This window comes from Eretmochelys imbricata, chromosome 8 (genome assembly GCF_965152235.1).
Source record: "Eretmochelys imbricata isolate rEreImb1 chromosome 8, rEreImb1.hap1, whole genome shotgun sequence".
Classification (NCBI taxonomy): domain Eukaryota; kingdom Metazoa; phylum Chordata; order Testudines; family Cheloniidae; genus Eretmochelys; species Eretmochelys imbricata.
This window is the reverse complement of record NC_135579.1, coordinates 37,033,790-37,058,596: the sequence shown is the minus strand read 5'-3', so window position 1 is coordinate 37,058,596 and position 24,807 is coordinate 37,033,790. Positions and strand designations below refer to the sequence as shown.

Genomic DNA, 24,807 nt, shown 5'->3' with positions numbered 1-24,807 from the left:
TTACGGAGAAGGGTGAGCTAACCTCTTGCAGTCTGTGGGCTTGAGTTATGGCTTCTATTCTCTAGGGAACCACCCCATAGACTTTCCAGACAGCTGGGGGGCAGTAAAATCAGCTGGCACTGCCCTATTAGGGTTTGGCTTCACGCTGTGACAGCAGAGGGCAGAGTGTAAAATAGTTTATTAAATTCCAAAATAACTTCTCAATGTACAAAGTCCATAGGATAGAATTAGTGCAAATGGGAAGGGAAGCAGGAGTGGATGCAGCGTGGTCTAGGAGGAGGGCAGTACAGCAGCTGAGGCACTGGCGCGGGAGATCGGAGAGGCTGCAGCTGGCTGGAGGTATGTCTCCCTGAGTGCCCTCACTCGCTCCTGGAGTTGGGGGTTGTCCTGGTGCTGTTCTAAGGCCTGCAGTCCTGCTTGGCTGAGAAAGTCGTCAGCAGCCTGTTCCATGACAGACAGCAGATTAGAGCTAGGCCCAGCCTAATGGAGGCAGCTGAGCAGCCCACGGGGCATGAATGGATCTAGTTCTCCATGGTCTCTATCATAGAACCCATCATGCCTGATTCTTGGGAAAGGGGCTGAAGGATTAATTTCTAATGTACCTCCCACCCCAGGAGCTAGGTTCCCATGGACTGTGCTCTCCTTGCTCTTTGGATACAGAGAGGCCTTGAGGGAGCAGGGTTCCCCCAGCACCTTTCCACAGCATAGCCTCTTAATTCCCCCACTCAGGTTAGGTGGTAGCTGTTAGTTTACCACTGTGGTTCCCCGGCCGCTGCACAATGCAGAGAAACTGGAGGCCTGAGCTGAGCCCTACCTCTGGCAGGTGCAGGAGGAGGAGATGTAGCAGCTCCAGACTCTGGCCCACCACCTGGCCATCAGAAAGAGCAAGGGTGCTGAGCAGCGAGGGCAGCACAGCCTTCTGGTGCAGCTGGTGGCAGTAGGCAGGGCCCTTCTCGGCGATGTTACACAGCACAGTCAGAGCCTAGAGAGGGAGCTGGCATGAGTATCCCAAGCTGCATGGCTCAGTAGCTGATACCCGGGGAACTGACATAACTGAAGTTGGTCACAAGTTTTATATTGACTAGACCCAACCATCTATCAGAGTCCTGTATGTCTCCCTGCCGCAAGATGGTGCAGTCTGGGTAACTCCACCTCCTGGGAGGACATGGGGAGAAGCAGGAAATGCTGTCACCCCTCGAAGGAGACAGCCCCGCAGTACAGCAAACCTTCGAAGGCAGAGATTGGCATGCTAGAACCCCACTCACCTGCCATTGTCTGCATGGCCCCAGGGCAGTGCGAGATGAGCTTTCTGGAGCGGGTGACAACCCTGTTGAGGCCATGCAGAGTCTGCTACTTGTGTTTAACATGGGGCTTGGTACACTGGCAGGCATCTGTGTGCCCAGAGTCACTCTGTGCTGGAGCTGCCTGCCAGGCTGGGCTGCACAAAGGCCTGAGGATAGCTCCCTGCAGGCTTGGTGGGGAGCCATGGCTAAAGCAGTCTCCTGCCTGCAGAAGACACTAGAGCGGGGCAATAGCTAGCTACTAGTTCAGGTTTTCCCTGTTTAAGCACAAGCTGGTCCAGGCCTTTCCCTCACTGAGCCTGCTGGAAAGGTAGAGTATGCAGCAGCTCCTGTTGGCGTTCGAGAAGCTTTGAAAGTGCTTTCTTAAAAACCCCTTCATGCGTACTTCTCTTGAACGGGCTGCCTCCAAGCCCAAGCGCTGGCAGCGCTAGATCCCGGCTGCTCCTTTTATCTGCACTGCATTAGGGTGTGCTCCTCTTTCGCTGGTTGGATTTTGAAGCATCTTTCAGTTGGTCTATGGCTTATCATCCACTGGCATACTAGGAGACTAGAACCTGGGCAGGCAGCTCCCCTCATATTCTGCCAACTCCTCCCAGGATGACATACAAGTTGGGATGGGGAAGAGCATTTCAATGGGCTCCAAACCGTCCCAGGGCAGGATGCAGTCAGAGCCTCCATAAGCTGGCATGAATACAGAATCTAATAAGGAATGCAGGAGGGGACTGTCTTTAAAAAGAACCAAATAGGACAGAGGTAAATTAACCAGGTGAGGCATTTGGTACTTATCTTACCTTCATCATGGACTGATAAAACCTCTGATATACACATGGACCTCCTATGTACAGGGCCCAACCACAGGAGCATAATCTCTTCCAGTGGCTCCTACCTGCCACCAGAAGCCCAGAAAACTGACTGCTCTAAAGAACACAATATCCCATGTAGTCAGAGATTCCCTACCAGCAGGGTCACCATCCGGGAACAGGGCAAGAGCTGCAAGAGGGCTGGGATCAGGTCCAGTGTGAGCACAGCAGAGCAGAAGATGGGCTCATCAGCTGGGAAGATCAGGAGACAAAGGTATTAAGGAAACCCAAAACAGATTACTGAGAAAGGGCCTTCCAGACGAGGTTCGCAGAAGCATGCACTGACTGAGGGAGAGAAGCAGAGGATTTGCTGCTATATAAGGGGAGAGACTCGACAGAAGAATGGCCATCAGACCAATGGTCCAGCTAGCCTGTCTTCCAACAGTGGCCAATGCCAGGTGTTCCAGAACAAATGAACAGAATAGGCATTTATTGAGTGGTCCATCTCCTGTCATCCAGTCCCAGCTTCTGCCACTCAGAGGTTTAGGGACACCCAGAGCACGGGGTTGCATCCCTGATAATCCTGGCTAATAGCCATTGATGAACCTGTCCTTCATGAATCTAATTCCTTTTTGAACCCCATTATACTTTTGGCCTTCACAACATCCCCGGCAATGAGTTGTACAGACTGACTATGTGTTGTGTGAAGAAGTGCTTCCTTATGTTTGTTTTAAACCTGCTGCCTATTCAATTCATTGGGTGATTCCCAATTCTTGCGTGTTATGAAGGCGTAAATAACGCTGCCTTATTAACTTTCTCCACACCACTCATAACTGTATAGACTTCTATCGTACTCCCCTTACTCATCTCTTTTCTAAGCTGAACAGTCGCTCCTCATGTGGAAGCTGTTCTATACCCCTAATCATTTCTGTTGCCCTTCTCTGTATAGTTTCCAATTCTGGGGCAACCAGAACTGAACACAATATTCAAGGGGTGTGTGAACCATGGATTTATATAATGGCATGATATTTTCTGTATTATTATCCATCCCTTTCCTAATGGTTCCCTGTTGTTAGAATTTTTGACTGCCACTGCACATTGAGCTGATGTTTTCAGAGAACTATCCATGATGACTCCAAGATCTCTTTCTTGAGTGGTGACAGCTAATTTAGACCCCTCATTTTGTATGTGTAGTTGGGATTATTTTTTCCAGTGTGCATTACTTTGCATGTATCAATACTGAATTTCATCTGCCATTTTTTTCCCCAGTCACCTCATTTTGTGAGATCCCTTTGTAACTCCTCGCGGTCAGCTTTGGACTTAGCTATCTTGAGTAATTTTGTATAGTTTTCAAACTGCCACCTCACTGTTTACCCCCATTTCTAGATCATTTATGAATATGTTGAACAGCACTGGTCCCAGTACAAATCCTTGGTGGAGCCTGCAGTTTATCTCTCTCCACTGTGAAAACGGACCATTTATTCCTACCCTTTGTCTCCTATCTTTTAACCAGTTACTGACTTATCCAGATCTTCCCTCTTATCCCATAACTGCTTACTTTGCCTAAGAGCCTATAGCGTGGGACCTTGTCAAAGGCGTTCTGAAAGTCTAAGTAGACTATGTCACCTGGATCACCCTTATTCACATGCTTGTTGACTTCCTCAAAGAATTCTAATAGAGTGGTGATGCATGATTTTCCTTTACAAAACCCATGTTATATCATGTTCATCTATGTGTCTGATATGTCTCTGTGTGCTCATTGCACTAGGATGGGGGATGTTGTGAAAGTGTCAGTGTCAGCACAGCTGGGCATGGAAGATCAGAGACAGTAAGAAATTTTAGCAGCTACAGTGGATTCCCCACTCTAGGTTGGAAGGGAGCGTCATGCTGCGTCTCATCAAGCACACCACCCAGAACATGTCAGAGATGGATGAACTTGTGAGCGGCCAAGGAGAGGAACTCAAGAACTGGGGAACACTGGGATGATGAAGTGGGTAGTAAGATAACGCCTGTGTTTTCTGTTCTGCCTGTGGGTGTGTTATCTTATGTCTTCCAAATTGAGACTCTGGTGTGCCCTTCCTTCATGAGTCTAGTCCTAGCCCAATGAGCCGTAGCAGCACCATAGGTTCTGTTTCAAGGTCTCTTTGGAGCTCTGTCCCTTCTCAGAGGTGATCTACAAAAAATGTGAGTCTCCCTGACTTTGATTTGAGGCAAGTCCCAGAAACCCCAGCCATCAGCTATGTTAGTCACTCTATTCCTGTAGCAAATTCTAGGAGAATTCCCATTAGGTGCTATGCCCAGCCAGGGTACATAGGAAAATCACCTGTGAGGTTGTTGAGAAGCCAGAGACACTCCTGCACTAGGAACGGGTGCTGCTGGAGAAAGTACTGCATGAAGAGAAACAAAGCCACCAAGAGGCGCTCATCCTGGATCTGCACTTTGCAGCCCTCTGTCTCATCCTCCGCAAGCAGGTTGCTCAGACACCGTAGCAAAGGACAGATAAGCTGCAATGGTAAGAACAGCAGCATGGGGCATTCTCCCTCATTCACACTAGTGCTTCAGACAGCAGGGGTCTAATGCGTGGCACTGCTGACCAGCTAAGACCCTCTACAGCCTCTACTTACCAACTCCAGGCCCTCAGTAACTGCTTTTGACATCATGGAAGCCAGTTCCAGCAACAGTAGCACCAGGGTTGACACTATCCCCTGGGAGATTAACAGCACGTTGTTCACATGGCTATGAAGGGAAAGGAACATTACAGGAACAATGAATTCAAGGAGCGAACCCAAAACCAGCCAGCACCACTCAGCCTGCTCATGTCCATTCACCAGCTGGTTTGGCTGGAGCCTCAGCTAAAAGATTGGGGGTAGCATTGTTTCACATTCTCTCAAGTTGAAATTGACAGAAGGGGTTTTGCTCTGATTCTATACAGCAGGTCCCCCTGAGGGCAGCAGCTAACTCTGGAACATTTCAGCCTAAAAGGGGAACATTTCAGAAAGGGAAAAGCATGTGGAAACAGAGGGTTATAGCTGTCTCTGGGTATCCACGCCTCACACCACACTTCCCTTTGCAAGACGGAATTCACCAAGTGTGGCAAGCTGTCATGTGACAGTGCAACCCCAGATCGCCAATTGCAGCAAGGAAGACCAGGAGGAGGACAGGGCAAGAGCCTCATCTCAAACCAACCCCAGGCAACAGATTACAAAAGCAACAGCTCCAAGATTACATGCACCTGGGCCATGAGGGCAGACAGGGGGAGGACAGGAAGCTCAAAGAAGAGGACAGCTTCATATAGCAACCACATACCACACAACAAAAACACTAACCCAGGAACCTATCCTTGCAACAAGGCCCGATGCCAACTCTGTCCACATATTTATTCAAGTGACACCATCATAGGACCTCATCACATTAGCCACGCCATCAGGGGCTCATTCACCTGCACATCTACCAATGTGATATATGCCATCATGTGCCAGCAATGCCCCTCTGCCATGTACATTGGCCAAACCGGACAGTCTCTACGTAAAAGAATAAATGGACATAAATCTGACATCAGAAATCATAACATTCAAAAATCGGTAGGAGAACACTTCAACCTCTCTGGCCACTCAGTAAAAGATTTAAGGGTGGCAATTTTGCAACAGAAAAGCTTCAAAAACAGACTCCAATGAGAAACTGCTGAGCTTGAATTAATATGCCAACTAGATACCATTAACTGGGGTTTGAATAGAGACACATATTGAATCTATTTCCCTATGTTAAGTATCCTCACACCTTCTTGTCAACTGTCTAAATGGGCCATCTTGATTATCACTACAAAAGTTTTTTTCTCCTGCTGATAATAGCTCATCTTAATTAATTAGCCTCAGTGGTTTGAGCATTGGCCTGCTAAACCCAGGGTTGTGAGTTCAATCCTTGAGAGGGCCATTTAAAGATCTGGGGCAAAAATTGGGGATTGGTCCTGCTTTGAGCAGGGGGTTGAACTAGATGACCTCCTGAGGTCCCTTCCAACCCTGAGCTTCTATGATTTCTATGCATCCGATGAAGTGGGCTGTAGCCCACAAAAGCTTATGCTCTAATAAATTTGTTAGTCTCCACAAGTACTCCTGTTCTTTTTGCGGATACAGACTAACACGGCTGCTACTCTAAACCTGTCACAGAGCTGCAGAATCACCGGGATAGGAACAATCTCTAGTTCAGTGTCAATAATATGAGACTGGGTGTGCCATAGAGTACAAGGCCAGCAGGGAGCACCAGACCATCTAGTCTGACCCCTGAATACCACAGGCCACTCACAGCACCCACACACTGAACCCAGCAGCCAAAATTAGCCCCCATGAGACTCGACTATTATGTACCACAGGCAGAGAACAGGAAGGACCAAAGTGCACCAGTGCCCAAGGCCCCCAGGGCAATGAATGATTAAGTGAGATATACCCAGAGAATGCTGGCAGGTAACCCACACTGGGTGAAACCCCCCCCAGGATCACTGCCAACCTGTCCTCAGCAATCTCACAAACTGAGGCTAGTAACAGGTTTGAGAACTGATGGGTCCCAACCACAGTGGATAGAGCCATGCACACACAAGGGACAACCCTCCATGACACTCAGCTCTCCCTCTGAGGTCTCCTCAAGGGACTGAGAGAGGGTTACACAGAGTGAGATAGTCTCTGAGCTAAAGCAACTGACTAAGGAGCAGCTCTTTCTGTTCCCAAACACCGGGGGTCGGGCTCTTCTTCCATGTGTCTGGAAAGCCGCAGGCAGCTTTGGGGAGCTATACAGTAAGTACCAAATGCATTTACCTACACACAATGTAATGAAGACACCAAGAAAACTCCACGGCGACTCCCATTCCCAGCTCCAGGTTGGAGCTAACCAATCGAAGCATGTGCTGGGGGAGAACCGAGTCCAGAACCAAGCTGGGGCCAGAAAGGAGAGTTAAGAGAAACGTGGATTTTAAAGAGGGATTAAGCAGGAGTACAAGCAACACTGTTACACGCGGGGCAAAAACCTGGGCTGTCTGATGAGGGTAACTGTACCGCTCTCCCCAGAGCTGCTCGGGTTTAACACCCTCAGTGCGCTTCCAAAGCCCCAAACAGGAGACACTCCACCAAGGGAGGACAGACCCCAAATACATGCCCAACAAAGCAATGCTCAGAGAACTGGGCAGGTTCCATCCCGTGAGGCGAGATCTGTTGGTAAATATGTACCAGGATGTTCCTGTTTGTCAATGAGGCCAGAACTCTAATAACATGAAAGGAATCGGGGGTGTCAGTCCAGTTCCAGTGGGAGGTCAAGCATCTAGCATTGACAGTCTCACAGCTGGCACTAATCAACCACCTCATTAGCAGGCTCTGCAGAGAGGCTTCGGAGCCTCAACTCGCCTCAACCCTAGACACAGTCCTTCCCAGGCAAGGCAGAGGAACCTCAACAGGTTGTTGTGGGGGCGGCTTGCACTGATGCTGCCCATGCTAGAATACACGGGGGTAGATGGCCTCAGTCTCCAGGGCTGTCGAGCCAGCTCCTTTCAGTAGCACTAGGATCAATAGGAAGAAGTGTCCAGAGTATTTCTCTGTTGGCCCCCTCGGTTTCACACAGCCTCTTATGGTTACTGAAAGCTGATTACCTGAGGGGTCAAAGAAAAGTGTCCTGATCTGTACAAAACCTCAGTGTCCTTGCCAGGGTTCTGCTCCGGCATATTAACATCACAGAGATAACACGTGCCAGGAGGATGCTAACTGCCACTAGGATGCAAATGCTGTGCTCAGCCATGTGCCCGGTCCAGATGGAAGGGGAGGGAGTGATGCTTACGGTATGATCTTGGTGGGAGCTTCCCTGGCCTGCAGGAGCTGCGACAGGACGTAGCCCAGGCCTTCCAGCACTGCCACATGAGGGGACTGAAATCAAAGAGCACAAGGCTGAGCCAACAGAACAAACCCAACTATCAGATGGGTAGCCGTGTTAGTCTGTATCCACAAAAACGAGGAGTCCTAATTGTTTTTTTTAGAACCCAGCAGGAGTCAGCAGTGAAAGGAGGAAGGCCAGTATCTACAAAAAGAAAAGGAGTACTTGTGGCACCTTAGAGACTAACCAATTTATTTGAGCATAAGCTTTCGTGAGCTACAGCTCACTTCATCGGATGCATACTGTGGAAAGTGTAGAAGATCTTTTTATACACACAAAGCATGAAAAAATACCTCCCCCCACCCCACTCTCCTGCTGGTAATAGCTTATCTAAAGTGATCACTCTTTGGGCCCAACTTGATTATCATACACATTGTAAGGAGAGTGATCACTTTAGATAAGCTATTACCAGCAGGCGAGTGGGGTGTGGGGGGGTATTTTTTCATGCTTTGTGTGTATAAAAAGATCTTCTACACTTTCCACAGTATGCATCCAATGAAGTGAGCTGTAGCTCACGAAAGCTTATGCTCAGATAAATTGGTTAGTCGCTAAGGTGCCACAAGTACTCCTTTTCTTTTTGCGAATACAGACTAACAGGGCTGTTACTCTGAAACCTGTCAGTATCTACAAAATGACTCAATGTAAAGCAGAGAGGCTGAACTTGGTCTCACCGCAGCTCCATGCTAGTTTGAAATATGTACATGTGATGGCCAAGCCATTCCTCTGAGTCTCCAGGACCCCCAGAAAGCTCACAAGGCAGACATGCCTGTGATCACTTGTGGTTAAGAGACAGAGAGATCTAGCCAGGGAGGAGCATAAAAACCATGTCAGCCACCATCAAAATGTTACCCCAGGAAATTAAAATTGTATATGGCAGTGCACATGGCGTATGCCCAGCTGCACCCGCAACTGGGCTCAGCTCTCTGCAGAGTGCCCTCTGCACACAGCCTGCCCCGTGACAGGAAGCGATGCTGTGCCATTCAAAGAAGCTCTGAGTGACTACACTAAGCCACTAGTTCAAGAACGCAGGGAAATACCCCTTCCTGCTTGGCAAGGCTCGTAGGAAGAGCCAGAGATAGGCTAGCTCAATCACTCACCTGGATACAGGATGCCAGGGCTGGAATAATGCCTTGAGGTAAAAGTTGCTTCCTCACAGCATCACTCTCCACTGCCAAGTTCCCCAGCGTGTACAAACACAGCTCCTAAAACACAGACGCGGGGGACCACAGTTATGCTCCCTATGTGCCACAAGTGCCCCACCAATCCAACCAGATGAGAGTGCCCCCTACTGGCATTACAGCGATATTGCCACTAGAGAGCAACAAACAGCACCTTGAGATGCATGAATGCTGCACTAATGGCAAGAGAGATGTGGTTTCCAGGACCAGCAGAGCCAGAGAATCTACTGCTAACTGAGTCACTTTACCTAGCACAGCGTTCCCTGCTTGTGCAGGAGGCTCCTGGCTAGCTAGACACAGGCACACAAATTTAGTGCATCTGAGGGTCATACTATCAACAACAAGAATCCAAAGGACATACTTGCTGGAGCAAGGTGTAGCTAACCTCCTCTGCAATATAGGAACACAGGGACTGCCAGATGGGTCAGACTCAAGGTCCATTTAATCCAGCCTCCTATCACAGACAGTACCCAGTGCCAGATGCTTCAGACTACTTGATGATTCAGAGGAAGGGGCAGATAGGGAGATAGATGTGGGATGGTCTGTCCCCTATGAAGGTCTCACTTCAACCCACAATAGTCAGAGACTGACTTAAACCCTGAAGAGTTAGTGGGTTTTTTTTATCCCTTCCAAGACTTTGTTTGCACTAACTTTGGCTATTCATGTTAGCCATATGACTGTCCAAACCCTCTTTGAATCGTATTGGCCACAATGACATCCTGTGGCAGTGAGTTGCACAGTCTGATTACACACTAAATGTAGAAGTATTTCCTTTCTCAGTTTGGAATTTGCCACCTTTAATTCAGTTTCATTAAGTGTCCCCTTGTTCTTGTGTTATGAGACATGGAGGACAGAAGTCCCCGATCTCCCTTCTTTAGACCATTCATCCTTTTATAGATTTTTATCTTGTTCCCTCTTATTTGTTTCCTCTCTAAAGTAACAATACCAGTTATTCCAATCTCTCTTCACAGGAGAGTTTTTCCAGCACATAATCATTCTCATCGCCCTTCTCTGAGCCCCCCCTATTACTGCACCACACTTTTTGAAATGGGGAGCCAGTTCTACATACAGTCTCCAGCTAAGGCTGTACCATCCATTTCTATAAAGACATTCGATTATTTTCTGGATTATTCTCTATCTCACTCCTTCTACACTGTAACATCCTGCTTGGGTTTTGCACTGCAGCCACACATTCACTAGCTGTCTTCATTGCACTGTCTGTCCCTTTCCTGAGCTGATAGTTAATTTAAACCCCTGTGAGATGTGTGAGTAGTATACATTTTCTCTTCCACCATGCATTACTTTGCCTTTATCTGCACTGCTCGTCAGCTGCCTTGTGTTGCCCATTACCTAGCTTGGTTAAGTCCCACACAGTCTTATCAGGACTTGACTAACCTCAATAGCTTTCTGCAAATTTTGCAACGTCACTGTTCACCCCCCTTTTCAGTGCATTAATAAATATATTAAACCACATCAGACCTAACATGGAACCATGAGGCACTCGGCTGTCAACCTTTGCCATCATGAAAACCAATCATTTATTCCTACTCTTCATTTCCTGTCTTTAGCCCATTTTTGATCCACAACAATACTTTGCCTTTTACCCCTGATTATTTAGCTTCTTTAGTAGCCTCTTATGAAGGGCTTTGTCAAAAGCCTTTTGAAAGTCTAAATACATTGTGTCAAGCAGTTCTCTTTTATCCATTGTAGAGATGCATCACAGAGGCTACAGGGCCACTGTTCTACCTTCAGCCAGGAAGCCATTGATCGAGCACTGCACAGGGGCACCTGTAGTCTCCACAAGATGTAGCTCTGTCCTGAAGAGGAGGGCAGCTGCAGGACTCTATTGGAGACCTTTGTGGGCTGCATCTGGCCAATGGGCTACAATTTGGCCACTCAATCTCAGAAGTCCAACCACTAGTGAAAGCCCAGCAGATGCAAGAACAATGGAGAAATACAGGCCCGCATCTTACTGTGAATTCTACACTGTGTCCTGAGAGATAGGTCAGGAGATAGGAGGTTGCTGGCAAACACGCCTCAGCCACAGTAGGGTCACTGGAGTGTGAGAGTTCGTGCAGACAGCGAGCTGCCTCCATCTGTATGTTGGCCAAGCTGCTGGTGAAGAGCCCGATCAGGACCCGCATGCTGCCCTCCAACCTGCAAAAGCAAAACATGACATTGTTTCATTCTGCTGCCCCCCCTTTCCCAAAACACACACACACATTCCTCCTACCCTGATGTCCCAGGGTCAGAAGGGCAAGTTGTCTCTCAGGGACCAGGCACCAAAAACCTGCCCAGTTCATGGGCTGGCCTGGCCATTCCTCAGACCACTTGACTTGAAAGGGCCAGGTTAATTCCTGCTCTCACAGCTCTGACTTCACTGCAGTTACACGGGGCTGGATTTGGCACAGTGTTTGGATATTGACTTTGTCCCACTTCTTTTACAATATTTTCTCTTATTCCTTCCCCCCCTCCTTTCCTGTCTTTGAGCAGCCAAATTTGCTGCCTTCTAAAGTCACTTTGCCACCACTATGTGGCATGGCAGAGAGCCTAACAAAGCTGTCCCTGTCCAGCCAGAAGGGAACTGCAATGCCGGACAGCTCTCCCTATAAGAACATGAGCAGGATAAAGTCTCAAGCAAACCACGCAGACAGGAGAGTACAGCACACAGCTCTCTCGAGCACTGTGAAGAGCCTTGTAAGAATCCTTTGCAATATATTTCCCTGATTAAAATCAGATAGAGTCATGTCCTGCAAGCTCTCAGCCTCCTTTTGGCAGTCTAGAGCGGCTACGTCCAGCTTTCCCCCATAACCTCCTCTGTTCCAGTGGGACTCTCCCAGCTCAGCCTCATCCACAACCCAGCAGAGCGCAAAGGCATTCGGGCCAGGCTATCTAGGGCGCTGGCCCACATAATGTAAGGTCTTCTCTCAGTGGGAAAAGGAAGTGGTCACAGAAAAGAAAGGGATGGAGACATTTTCTAATGCAGATACTTGAGCCACACTCCCAACCACAACAAAATTTCCCATATCACAGAAATAGCTACACTGATCCCTGCTACAGAGGATATGTGGGCCCATCCCCGTCTAAGTGGATCCACAGACATGTCCTTGCAATGGCCACTACCAGAGGGGCCCACTGCTAGCTGGATCCTTTATGAGCACAGACTAGCCGTGCCTGGGACTGGACATAGCATGGAAGCACAGACTGGCTAACCTGACAAATTTCTGCTGCGTCTCTTTCTGCTGCAGTCCCTGTCGAAGGCGACTCAACAATGTCTTCCTCTCCTCTGTTCCCCTCTGGACATCCCTCAGCAGCTGCAAAATCTGGCGGAAAACAAACAGCTGAGTGGATGTCAAGCACAGCTGCAGGGTAAAAATCACATGCCTAAAGGCATGATCACTTATGGTCATTCAAGATACCATGGCACTCTTCCAAAGGGTATTGATACTAACCCTGGCACCTAGGTGCTACAGCTAGAGCTTATATAGCAGTCTGTAAAACACTATGGAATCCAACCAGCTATATGAACTTAGTATTGTTATTATTAATTAATTATTATTATTATTATTATTAACAGAGGCTAGGGCCAGTGAAAGACATTGCAGTGAATACCTAGAACCAGAGACAAATGGTATAAACCCTTCACCTCCTGCTCAGATAGAGGTTCTGCTGCTATGTCCACTCCAGCCTGCCCGTCTCCATTCACCAGGCTGTCTTCTCGCAGAAGTCTCTTACTGACCAACTGCTGCTGCCTCCGGGCCTTCCTCAGAGCTGCAAACAAACCAACCTGATTACTGACAACAACACAGCTTTCCAGCTCAAGACAAGTTTTCACCCCACACAAAACACTGCTCTTTTTTGGGTTGAGGAGAAGCTGCTGTTTGTCTCTTTCTGCGACTATAAAATCACCTATGCCAGTGTCTAGATGTTTTTCCCATAAATTATCCGATTTAGCATCTGATGAAGTGAGCTGTAGCTCACAAAAGCTTATGCTCAAATAAATTTGTTAGTTTCTAAGGTGCCACAAGTATTCCTTTTCTTTTTGCGGATACAGACTAACACGGCTGCTACTCTGAAACCATAAATTATAGGTGATTTTACACAGATTTATTACAAATAAATAAATAATCTTTGCACAATGGAGTTTGGAGAGGTAGGTCCTATGTTGGCCATAGATTTGGGAGCTGCAGGTCAAAGCAAGAGGTGACACTGGCCTGGATGACGAGTTGAAGCAGAGGTGGAGCTGAGGCAGTGAAATGCATGGAGAATGTTATGGGGCTAGTAAAAGGCCACTAGGCATAGGTGGAAAAAGAAACATTTGGGGAAGATCTGAACCAAAAAGGAAAACAGAGGAGCTGGAGGTGGGTTTGAAGATGCAGCAGAGGCACTTTCTGACTTTGAAAAAAGAAAAGGAGTACTTGTGGCACCTTAGAGACTAACCAATTTATTTGAGCATAAGCTTTCGTGAGCTATAGCTCACTTCATTGCATCCGATGAAGTGAGCTGTAGCTCATGAAAGCTTATGCTCAAATAAATTGGTTAGTCTCTAAGGTGCCACAAGTACTCCTTTTCTTTTTGCGAAGACAGACTAACACGGCTGTTACTCTGAAACATCCCGGTGACGGATGCTGAGATGAAGCCCACCAGTTTACCTGGTCAAGACATGAGAGAACTCAATGAAGGTCTATGAGGAAATATAGCTGAGTATCATCAGTGCCAAAGTTGAGCTAGAGAAGATAGACAACGAAGGAGGAGAAGGGCCAAGAACTGAATCTTTTGGGACTGCGAAGAGAAGGAGCTACTGCCCCCACCAGAGACAGGAGAGAGGGAGTAGTGTGATAATGTAGGTAGTGGAACCATGACAGCTTCCATTCTATGGACAAATCAAAACCAAGTATGAAAGCAGGCTTTGTTGCACTATTCCCCGGACAAGCCAACGAGAATCAGTGTTATGAATCCACCAGCTGCAATATCAAGAGGGTCTAGAATCCAGTAACAAACCACCTGTGATTCCTAAGGGGTGGGGGGAGTGAGGGAGAGGAATAAAAGGACAAGACCCCTCCCCAGACCCAATTATTGAAACAAATAGACCAGATCTTACCCTACATGGACACCTCTTCTCCAAAGGCCCAGCCCAACCCCATTCCTAGGAGCATGGCTCAGATCACACCCAGATTTGGCCCCTTTGCAGGGACCAAGACTCTTGTTCCAGACCCAAGCTTGCAGATCAGAGCACTAGACCCAAGAGAGTCTCTGGTTTCAGAGTGGTAGCCATGTTAGTCTGTATCAGCAAAAAGAACAAGGAGTACTTGTGGCACCTTAGAGACTAACAAATGTATTTGAGCATAAGCTTTTGTGGGCTAAAGCCCATTTAATCAGATGTAAAATATATATATTTTCCTACTGTATTTTCCACTGCATGCATTTGAAGCTTATGCTCAAATAGAAAAGAGTGTCTGTTTCTCAGTCCCTGGCAGTAAGCCCGGTCCTAGGGGTCTGAACCCCCTTCCCAGAACGGCAGCAACTCCTCTCAGCCCAGATCCCCCTCCCAAGACCCCCACCCCCCAGACACAAGGATCCAGAGCCAACTGCCCCCAACCGAACCAGCTGCCCGGACCTCCAGAACCGCCCCCCCAGACTGGCTCCTGCAGGGCCCAGCCGGGGTCCCCAGGCCTGAGCCCGGCGGCTCTGACGGGCCCGGACCTGACTCCTGCTCCCGCCGGCGGCCCCGCAGCTCCTCCAGGCCACTGGCATCGGGCCGGTACCGGGAGCTCCTCCGGCTCCACATCCCGATCGCGGCCGAGGCGGCGGGTGGAAGCCGCCGACGGCTCCAGCGCGGAAGATGGCGGCCGGGGACCGCGCGCTTCCGGGAGCCGGGCCCGAGCCGCGGCGGCGCGGCATCTACGGGAGGCCGCGGTCTGAGCTGCCGCAGCAGGCCTCGGATCCCGGGCTCTGTGAAGATTGGGGCGCGGGTGCTGGGGGAGCCGGAGTCTGCGGGAGGGAAGGAGTCAGTGAGGGGGGAACTGGGGGTCCCGGGATGTCAGTAACGGCGGTCCCGGGGGCTGAGGGTTCCTGGCGTGTCAGTGAGGGGTGTCCCAAGGGTGTCAAGCTGTGGGGTTCCCGGGGGACTGGGAGGATTCCCAGGGGGCTGGGGTCCCGGGGGTGTCAGTGAGGAGGGTCCCAGGAGCATTGGGGGATCAGTGAGGGGGGTCCCAAGGGGGCTGTGAGGGGATCCCAGAGGGCTGGGGGGCTTGCATGTTTCAGTGCGGGGGGTTCCCTGGGGGTCCTAGATGTCAGTGAGGGTAGTCCCCAGAGATTGGGGGACCCCAAATGTCAGTGAGGGGGGTTCCCAGGACGTTTTGGGGTCCCGGGTGCCAGTGATTGGAGGGTCCAATCACTCCAGGGAATTGGGGGTTCCAGGTGTGTTAGTGTGGGGGTTGGGTAACAGTGAGGATGTGACCTTGGACTGGGGCCAGCTCTTATTGTCAGACTGAGCTTGTTAACTGTAGTGTTGAGTTAACCCGTTCTCTGTTCTCTTTCTCCTTCCCCCTATGGCCTTTCACAGCCTGCAAAAGAATCTTCCATTCCACATTCACTTATACCTTTGACCCTTCCCAAAATATTCTGCAATGCTTGCAACAGCATTAGCAATATACAATGCTGATCTGCCTTCCCCAGGAGACCCCTTGAGAGAGGGAGCCATCAGGGTGTGACAAGGAGGGCTGCTGGGGGGTTGGGGGCCTTGGGTGTGTCAACTGGGAACAAGGGTATTTCAAGAGACATCCTGTACCTGGTGCCAAACATCCCCACGTCTCCTGTTCAGTAAAGAGCCACTAAGAAGTGACTGGTCAGACACATTCTCTCAAGCAATAATCATGCTGAAGATCTGACCTGTGAGATAGATGGAGGATTTTTACTGTGGATAAACTACCTGGATGGGCAGGAGAGGCCGGCCCTTTAAACTACCCTTTGTTCTGTATTTCCCATATAATTGTCCTTGTTTCCCTTGAAACACAGGTGGTCTCCCCTAGTCAGAAGGGGCTGCCAGGGGACAGGCGCCCTGGACCTGGTTGGCCCTGACTGTGTTGGTCAGGGAAGCCCTGGGGATGTAGATCAGGAGGCTTCACCAGAGAACGCGTTGGGGAATTGTGCTGTATTCCACTTTCTGCAGCCTTCATAGGATATCAGGGTTGGAAGGGACCTCAGGAGGTCATCTAGTCCAGCCCCCTGCTCAAAGCAGGACCAATCCCCAATTTTTGCCCCAATCCCTAAATGGCCCCCTCAACGATTGAACTCACAACCCTGGGTTTAGCAGGCCAATGCTCAAACCACTGAGCTATCCCTTCCCCCCCTTCCCTGGCTCCTTTGGTGAACTTTCAGTATGTGGCACTGCCTGTTAGCCAGGTGTTATTTGTGCCACTCCTCCCAAGAGTTTCTAGTCCAGATAGTGACTATGGGACTCTATTACTGAGGGATTTGATTCATCCTTGAAACTCTTTTCTCAAGTAAATTCCCCTACACATGCACATTTTGCAGGCACAGCTTCAGAGGTTAGAAATGGGCCCATTAACATCCGGATTCTGCCCCACTGAAATCAATGGAGGATTTGCCTTTGACTTCAGTGAGAGTAGGATCAACCCCATATAACTTCCATGCTGACTCCCTTGAATGATAGGAAAGTAATGTTTATAATCTGATTTGAGTTTAATCTGATCTAGCAGTAACTGCCAAAGTATAATGTTCTGTATCTCGAAGGAACACCCAGCACCCCCGTGCTCATCCGTATAAAATGATTGTGTAGTATCCAATGCAAAGTTTGTCACATTGGGTGTCTTTGGAAGGCTCATGATGCACCGAGCATTGTTGTTATAGTAATGTTACAGTAATTGTTGTTACAGTAATGTTATAGGTTGTAATTTCATTTATATAGTTATGAGGCTGAAAATGCGTCCTCGTGGCTTAAAACAAGCCCAGGCAAAAATTCTCCAAGAGCAGAGGGGCAGTTCATACCTCATCAGGGCATGTATGGGACAAACCCAGCCCAGCCTCACAGGAACAAAGGACACTGGCCTAGACAGCAACAAAGGATCTATGGACTCTCCATTGAGTCACCCCCCTTCCTTTTGTCAGTTTGGGACTACGATGAGGTAATGCTCACCTGACTCTGAAGGGGGGTGGGGCAAAGCCAAGACGGAAGAAAGAACACATCTGGAGTATTGCATCCAGTTTTGGTCCCCCCACTACAGAAGGGATGTGGACAAATGGGAGAGAGTCCAGCGGAGGGCAGTGAAAATTATTAGGGGGCTGGGGCACATGACTTACGAGGAGAGGCTGAGGGAACTGGGGTTATTTAGTCTGCAGAAGAGAAGAGTGAGGGGGGATTTGATAGCAGCCTTCAACTACCTGAAGGGGGAGGATTCCAAAGAGGATGGAGCTAGGCTGTTCTCAGTGGTGGCAGATGACAAAACAAGAAGCAATGGTCTCAAGTTGCAGGGGGGAGGTCTAGGTTGGATATTAGGAAACACTATTTCAATAGGAGGGTGGTGAAGCACTGGAATGGGTTACCTAGGGAGGTGGTGGAATCTCCATCCTTAGAGGTTTTTAAGACCTGGCTTGACAAAGCCTTGGCTGGGATGATTTAGTTAGTGTTGGTCCTGCTTTGAGCAGGGGATTGGACTAGATGACCTCCTGAGGTCTCTTCCAACCCTAATATTCTATGATTCTATGATAAAAGGGAGAGACATTTGCCATGCTCTTCCTCTCTCTTCCACCTACATCTACAGACATCACCACCAAGCGACTGAGGCGCTGATCAAAAGGGAGAGCCTGGCTGAAGGGCAACCAGCCAGCCTGTGGTGAGAACCATCTAAGTTTGTAAGGGCACTGAAAGTATTAAGATCAGCTTAGAATGCATTTTGCTTTTATTTCATTTGACCAAATCTGACTTCTTGTGCTTTGACTTAAAATCACTTAAAATCTATCTTTGTAGTTAATAAATTTGTTTGTTTATTCTACCTAAAGCAGTGTATTTCGTTTAAAGTGTGTCAGAGACTCCCCTGGGGATAACAAGCCTGGTATGTATCAATTTCTTTGTTAAATTGACGAACTCACATAAACTTGCAGCGTCCAGTGGGCATAACTGGACACTGCAAGACAGAGGTTCCTAGGGTTGTGTCTGGGACCGGAGATATTGTCTAGTTGCACAATCCAAGCATCTTACATGCCAGAGGCTATGTGTGAACAGTCCAGGTGTGGGGGTTTCTCACAGCACAGCAGGGTAAGGATGGCTTCCAGAGTCGAGGATTGGAGTGACCTAGCGGATCACCGGCTGAGATAACACCAGGGGAACGTCACACACAGATTATGCAGTTTGCATGCTAGTAGTTTCTACACCTGTATACAATACTTCTATAGGGCTCTGTTTTCTTATAATTAATTGTGGACCCAAATCTTCCACCCTTTGGGACAGCTCAATTAGTAAGGTACTACTTACTGTGTGTGTGTGTATATATATATATACACACACACACACACATATGCCAGGGGATGCTTCCATGCTGATGCTACTTGTTAAAAATAATGTGTTAATTAAATTTCTGACTGAACTCCTTGTGGGAGAATTGTATGTCCCCTGCTCTGTTTTACCCACATTCTGCCATATATTTTATGTTATAGCAGTCTCGGATGATAACCCAGCACATGTTGTTCATTTTAAGAACACTTTCACTGCAGATTTGACAAAACACAAAGAAGGTACCAATGTGAGATTTCTAAAGATAGCGACAGCACTCGACCCAAGGTTTAAGAATCTGAAGTGCCTTTCAAAATCTCAGAGGGACGAGGTGTGGAGCATGCTTTCAGAAGTCTTAAAAGAGCAACAATCTGATGCAGAAACTAAAGAACCCGAACCACCAAGGAAGAAAATGAATCTTCTGCTGGTGGCATCTGACTCAGATAATGAAAATGAAAATGCATCATTCCACACTGGTTTGGATTATTATCAAGCAGAACCTGTCATCAGCATGGACACATGTCCTCTGGAATGATGGTTGAAGCATGAAGGGACATATGACTCTTTAGCATATCTGGCACATAAATATCTTGCGACGCTGGCTACAACAGTGCCATGAGAACACCTGTTCTCACTTTCAGGTGACAATGTAAACAAGAAGCGGGCAGCATTATCTCCTGCAAATGTAAACAAACTTGTTTGAGCAATTGGCTGAACAAGAAGTAGGATTGAGTGGACTTGCAGGCTCTAAAATTTTACATGGTTTTATTTTTGAATGCAGGTTTTTTTTACATACTTCTACATTTGTAAGTTTAACTTTCGAGATAAAGAGATTGCATTACAGTACTTGTATCAGGTGAATTGAAAAATACTATTTCCTTTGGGGTTTTTTACAGTGCAAATACTTGTAATCAAAAATAAATATCAAGTGAGCACTGTACACTTTGTAATCTGTGTTGTAATTGAAATCAATATATTTGAAAATGTAGAAAACATCCACAAATATTTAAATAAATGGTATTCTATTATTAACAGTGCAATTTAATGGCAATTATTTTTTTTAATCGTGCGATTAATCGCGATTAATTTTTTTGATCGTTTGACAGCCCTAGTTTAAACTCTGCTAACTCCACCTGGGACCTGAGAATCAAGAATCAAGCACGCTCTTGGGCATAGGCGCCGACTTCCACTCTTCCCACTGGGTGCTCGACCCCCCCGCCCAGCCCTGGCCCCACTCCTGCACTGCCCTCGCCCCGCCCTCATTCCATCCCTTCCCCAAAGTCAGACAAACCTGTAACCCTGCAATGCCGTTTGGACAGAGGTACTTTTCAGAGGAGAAGCATACTATAAGGAAATCAAAGCAAGATCTCCTTAGCTTTCTGGGCAGCTGGAGCACAGGAAACCCAGTTCTTCCCCTTTCGGTGTCTTGGTCTGGCCCACTGCTAGCCCAGACAGCATTCTGGGCGTGGAGGATTTGGGAAGGATTATGAAATGCCTTATACCCATTAGTATTTCCCAACTGCAGTTCTGTTTCAGGAAACAAACAGAACAGATTTGTGCAAAAGGAAGTAGCAACTGGGAAACTGTGTGACAGTGAGTAGCAGTAAGTGAAGGGTTTTGAGTGAAGGAGGGTCCCATGCAGGAGAGTAAAGCAGCTCACAAGAGAAAACCACTGACATCTTAATCAAGGTCTCCCAAAAGCTAAAGGAATTGAGCCGCTTCCTTGGCAGGAAAATATTGCAATTCCAAGTTGGCAGGTGAGTCCTTTAACAATAACCCCTCTGTAATGCTGATGAAATGTGATTGCTTCTCCAGTCATGCGGGGCACCTGGGAAATACACCTCTGCAAAACAAGCAAAGCATTCTTTATCAGCTTTTAACCCTTTAACTGCTGGCACTTTTTGGACTGCCCATCAACAGTCCTGATCCGGGTCACTCAGTCATATAGAATAACCAGACCCCACAGTTTACACATTCTCAGTGTTGTATGTATATTACTGAATGATCCCTCACCACTCCCTGTGAGGTTGGTAGTTGTTAGAACTCCAGTTTGAGATAGGGAAACTGAGGCATTGAGAGGTGAACTAACCTTCCCAAGAGTGCACAGTGAGCCTCTGTCAGAGCTTTGAATAAAAGAAGGGAGTCACTGACCCCCAGTTCTGTGCTCTGACCACTAGACCATACTTTCTCTTGTGTGATTTGCCATTTCTAGCATCTCCTCCTGCTGTGCCCTTGGGTTTGCCAGGGCACTTAATGGGAAGAGATTCCCCAGCCTGGGATTTGGCAGCCTTCCCCCCCAACCCAGTGCACAGGATTCAAACTGGCACTCGAGCATTGAGAAGTCCTTCATGGCTGGGTGGGACGAAGCAGCTCTCTTTGCTGGAGGGGATTGTTGAGGGGTGGGAAATGGGCAGATTCCCATCCAAATGGGGCTGCTGGCAGGGTGAGGCACAGCTCTGCCTGTGAAGAGAAACAGGCTTTGTGTGGGGAGAAATACCGACTCTCCTCCACTGGCTGCTGCATGTTCACTGGGATGGGAGGGACGAGGAATCACTGCTGGCCCGTAAACCAGATCTAGGTGAGAATCCTCATGAAGAGACAATGTAACTAGAGACACCATGGAGCTGAGTATCTCCTCCAGCCTTTGGGCAAATCTGAAGCTGGATCCAGGCCTGAACTTTGTGGCTCAGATCCATCTTTGGACTTGGCTGTGACATCTCCTAAAGCTCTGGGGGCCAGATCCTCAGCTTAGCTCCATTGGCTTCCAGCTGGGACTGATGCTGTAAGTTCCATGGTAGCCAGTGGATGTTTTGCCCTGGATTTGAATGGGACCAGGGTTTTACTTGGTGTCACATCACTGAGGCGTTGTGTGACTAGTAATAGAGGCCACCCACCTTCATCCCAATGCCTTGGAGACCATGCCTGAGCTAACAGCACTCACTGAACAAGCACTCCATTACTGGTAGGAGGAACTGGCTAAAACCTACCCAGAACTGAGGCTTCCAGCAGTGCCAGCAAGCATCAAATCAATCCCTGAGTCCAAGGCAGTAGCTCTCACCAAAGTCTGGACTCGCTCTCACCTAACTCTCTTCCACCCTCATTCTCCCCCGGAGGTTGCTGTGCAGGGGGAATGCTCACATGCCCTTCTATTGGTGCCCAGTACTGGACTCAGGAACAATGTCCTGTGAATAATCCTAGCCTTGTTCTGGTGCTTGTACTGCATGGAGCAAAGGCTCCAGAGATCACCCCTCGCCTCCCATTGGCTTCACTGAATGTTAGTGCCTGCAGCCCCAGCTCTGTAACAGCAAAGGCCTGGGCTTTACTCTTGCTCTTCTGTTTTCTAGGCTATTCATCATGCACATCTCTCCGCTGTTTGTGGTTATCCTGCTCACAGGATTGAAACTCTCTGAGGTAGTAGGCGACTGCTCCTTCAATAAGTCCCAAAGTCATTGCACCTGCTCTCTTTTGAATCGGGAAAACATGGGAAACCTCCTTCAGTGTTTCCATGCCTTTGTCTTCGAGCTTCGAGGAGGAAACTTGGAGAAATATGCAGGTTTTGCATCAATCACCGTAGAGCAATCGGTGCTCAACATACTGCAGTCGCTGCAGGTGACCAAGATTATCTTTGGAGATCTTCTCGTGCCAGAGGTTCTCTTGGCAGCTGTTATGAAGTTCATTTACTACATGCGTATTACAGAGCTCGAGTTTGAAAGCTGCACTTTCCTTGGAAATGCCAGCTGGTTCCACATGGACAGGTTAATTCTGCCTGTCTCCTCATTACACTTCCATAACGTGACCTCCACCTCCCTGACTGACAGAGACAAAGACTTCGCCCACCTGAGTGGCTGGCTGGAGACCCTGCAGAATCTGACTGTGACACAGTCTCAGGTCACCTACATTCCATGCAGCATTGGCAAGGTTTTCAGAACCTTACGCTATCTGGATGTGTCGGAAAACCACCTCCAAGACCAGAGCATGAGGCCTTCATTTTGCCAGGGGGCTTTCCCACAACTCCAAGTATTAAAACTCCATCGCAACAATCTGAGCTCCTTCCACACTGTGTGTGAAATGCTGCACAATCTGGAGAAGCTCGTCCACTTAGACCTGAGTCAGAATGACCTCCTGGCTATCCCCTTCTCTTCATGTCAGTGGCAGCCATCCCTCCGCATCCTCAACTTGTCCACCACGGGCTTAGATCACATCTCCCTGCCTCTGCCCCCCAGTGTTGAAGTATTAGATGTGAGTTCCAATAACCTTCATGCTCTAGACCTTGCACTCCCCTTCCTGAAGAAACTCCACCTGTCCAACAACAGACTGCATGCTGTCCCCTCAGCCAAGAACTATCCTGCTCTAGAAGTCCTCAGTCTAGATGGAAACCTGATCTCTCGTCTCCCAAGGGATCAGCTGTGGTCTCTGAGACACCTGCAGAGCCTAAGGGCAGGTCAGAATCTCTACAACTGTTCATGTGCGGGTGCCAGTGAGATCCAGGCCTTGGCGAGCACAGAGTCCTTGATGCCAGACTGGCCTCAGGACTACACGTGTGAATCCCCGTCTCATTACCAGGGCACCCTGGTGAAGAATGTGCCTGCTTCAGTCTTGCAGTGCAACAAGGCCATTGTGATAATTCCTGTCACTGTACTTCTTGTACTGAGCTGCTTGGCTGGGATCATTTTCTTTGCCAGATGTAAAGCACGGTCTGGCTGAGCCAGTAGCTAGGATTTGACTGCAAAGGCTCTGCCCTTCACATGGCAGGATGCGGGCTCTAGAACATCACTGTCTGCAAATGCATATGTTTTTGATGACCAAGTTGCACTGCAGCACTGCTACCTAAGGGGCCAGCCTATCCTGGGGCTGGCACCCAGCCTAGTGGCCGTTCCTTCAGGAGGGAACCCCTGAGCACTGCCTCCACCCCGCCTGCTCTGTGGGGATCATATGCTGGATGGTTGCAGACATCTGAGGTACCAAACAGGTTTTTGGCATCACTTTAAAGCGCAGGTGTGATCAGAAAAGTGACTGTGCCCCACTGATGTTATGGGGCTCCCCATTCATGCTGTCTCGCAGATCCTGGAGCAGAGTGAGCAAGCCAGAAAGAGGAGACTGAATTCTTTATTCAAGCAGACTCTCTAGCTTGTAACCTCTATAAGCTAGTTGCATTCCTCTGTCTTCCAGCTGCCTACAGTGTTCTCAGGAGGGATTGAATGTACTCCCTTCTGCCCTATTCACTTGGGTCAGCTCTACACACAGATTGTGTCCAGACAGAAGTTACTAGATCACTTAGGGGCAGGGGGGATTTTTTTTTTTTTACCAATATAGTCATACTGATACAGCTTCTAGTGTGGACACAGTAGTAGTGGGTATAAATGTGCTTATACTGATTTAGCTTATTCCCCGACCCATACTGGAATAAACTGGACCAGCATAAGCACCTTATACCAGTAGCACTGCATCCACAGTGGTGGTTATACGCATTCACTATGCTAATATAGTTAAAGTGGTACAACTTGTGTGGGGACAAGGCCTTAGTGTTGGCTATAATAAAGGACGTAGATTCTGCTCTCAGGTACACTGACTTACTCCACATTTTACACCTAAGTAATGAGAGCAGAATTTGGTCCAATGTACTCGTTTTACAAGTCAAGCAATTATTTTTCCAACCCTCAGTGCATGGGTTATTTCATTGACTATTATGCCTTTCTTTTCATGTACTGCCCCTTTAAATCTCCAAGGCCTCTGCTGTCTACGGAGACAGGCAGCCATTAGTGTTTAGGTGCCTAACTCTCACGGAAATTGATGAAGCTAAACATCTGCTACCTTGGAGGATCTGGGCTGACACATACAGCTCAGGGCAGTGTGTCCTAGAGGGGGGCAGGGGCAGTGGTGAGCTGGAGCCGGTTCCCACCGGTTCGCTAGAAACGGTTGTTAAATTTAGAAGCCCTTTTAGAACCAGTTGTTCCTCGAGGGACAAATTTAACCGGCCAAAAGTGGCGCCTTAGGCGCTGACTCCATGGGTGCTCCAGCCCTGGAGCACCCAAGGGGAAAATTTGCAGCTCCCCCCCCAACCCCCAGCCCCAGCTCACCTCCGCTCCGCCTCCGCCTCCTCCCCTGAATGC

The 24,807-nt window shown here is 48.4% G+C and overlaps 2 protein-coding genes and 1 long non-coding RNA gene across 4 annotated transcripts; 2 read left to right on the top strand and 1 right to left on the bottom strand.

Annotated features, from left to right (window-relative positions):
- Window positions 1-161: 161 nt before the first annotated feature.
- TMCO6 (transmembrane and coiled-coil domains 6) lies at window positions 162-15,033 on the bottom strand. 2 transcript variants are annotated; one of them, XM_077824313.1, is made up of 12 exons: window positions 14,890-15,033; window positions 12,833-12,957; window positions 12,400-12,509; window positions 11,160-11,343; window positions 9,106-9,210; window positions 7,916-8,001; window positions 6,907-7,023; window positions 4,726-4,837; window positions 4,425-4,605; window positions 2,259-2,353; window positions 815-982; window positions 162-441 (listed from the first exon to the last, which is right to left on the bottom strand). In XM_077824313.1, exons 1-12 carry the CDS (start codon window positions 14,972-14,974, stop codon window positions 271-273), a joined length of 1,539 nt encoding a protein of 512 aa, XP_077680439.1. In that variant the 5' UTR covers window positions 14,975-15,033; the 3' UTR covers window positions 162-270. The 2 variants fall into 2 exon arrangements, with proteins under 2 accessions (XP_077680439.1, XP_077680440.1); XM_077824314.1 differs by lacking the exon at window positions 6,907-7,023.
- Window positions 15,034-15,457: 424 nt separating this feature from the next.
- LOC144269397 (uncharacterized) lies at window positions 15,458-19,729 on the top strand. The gene is made up of 2 exons (XR_013346912.1): window positions 15,458-18,260; window positions 18,862-19,729. It is a non-coding gene; the product is annotated as an uncharacterized LOC144269397 (long non-coding RNA).
- Window positions 19,730-20,324: 595 nt separating this feature from the next.
- Window positions 20,325-24,579, top strand: CD14 (CD14 molecule). The gene is made up of 2 exons (XM_077824638.1): window positions 20,325-20,454; window positions 22,042-24,579. Exon 2 carries the CDS (start codon window positions 22,052-22,054, stop codon window positions 23,399-23,401), a length of 1,350 nt encoding a protein of 449 aa, XP_077680764.1. The 5' UTR covers window positions 20,325-20,454; window positions 22,042-22,051; the 3' UTR covers window positions 23,402-24,579.
- Window positions 24,580-24,807: the final 228 nt, after the last annotated feature.

Excerpts from the sequence above, each read along its gene's own strand:
- TMCO6 (XM_077824313.1), bottom strand. The coding sequence starts at position 14,974 with ATGTGGAGCCGGAGGAGCTCCCGGTACCGGCCCGATGCCAGTGGCCTG. Across the intron at positions 11,344-12,399 it reads ACGCAGCAGAAATTTGTCAG|GTTGGAGGGCAGCATGCGGG; the intron begins GTTAGCCAGTCT and ends TTGCTTTTGCAG. Across the intron at positions 2,354-4,424 it reads GCTTCTCAACAACCTCACAG|CTGATGAGCCCATCTTCTGC; the intron begins GTGATTTTCCTA and ends TGATCTTCCCAG.
- CD14 (XM_077824638.1), top strand. The coding sequence starts at position 22,052 with ATGCACATCTCTCCGCTGTTTGTGGTTATCCTGCTCACAGGATTGAAA.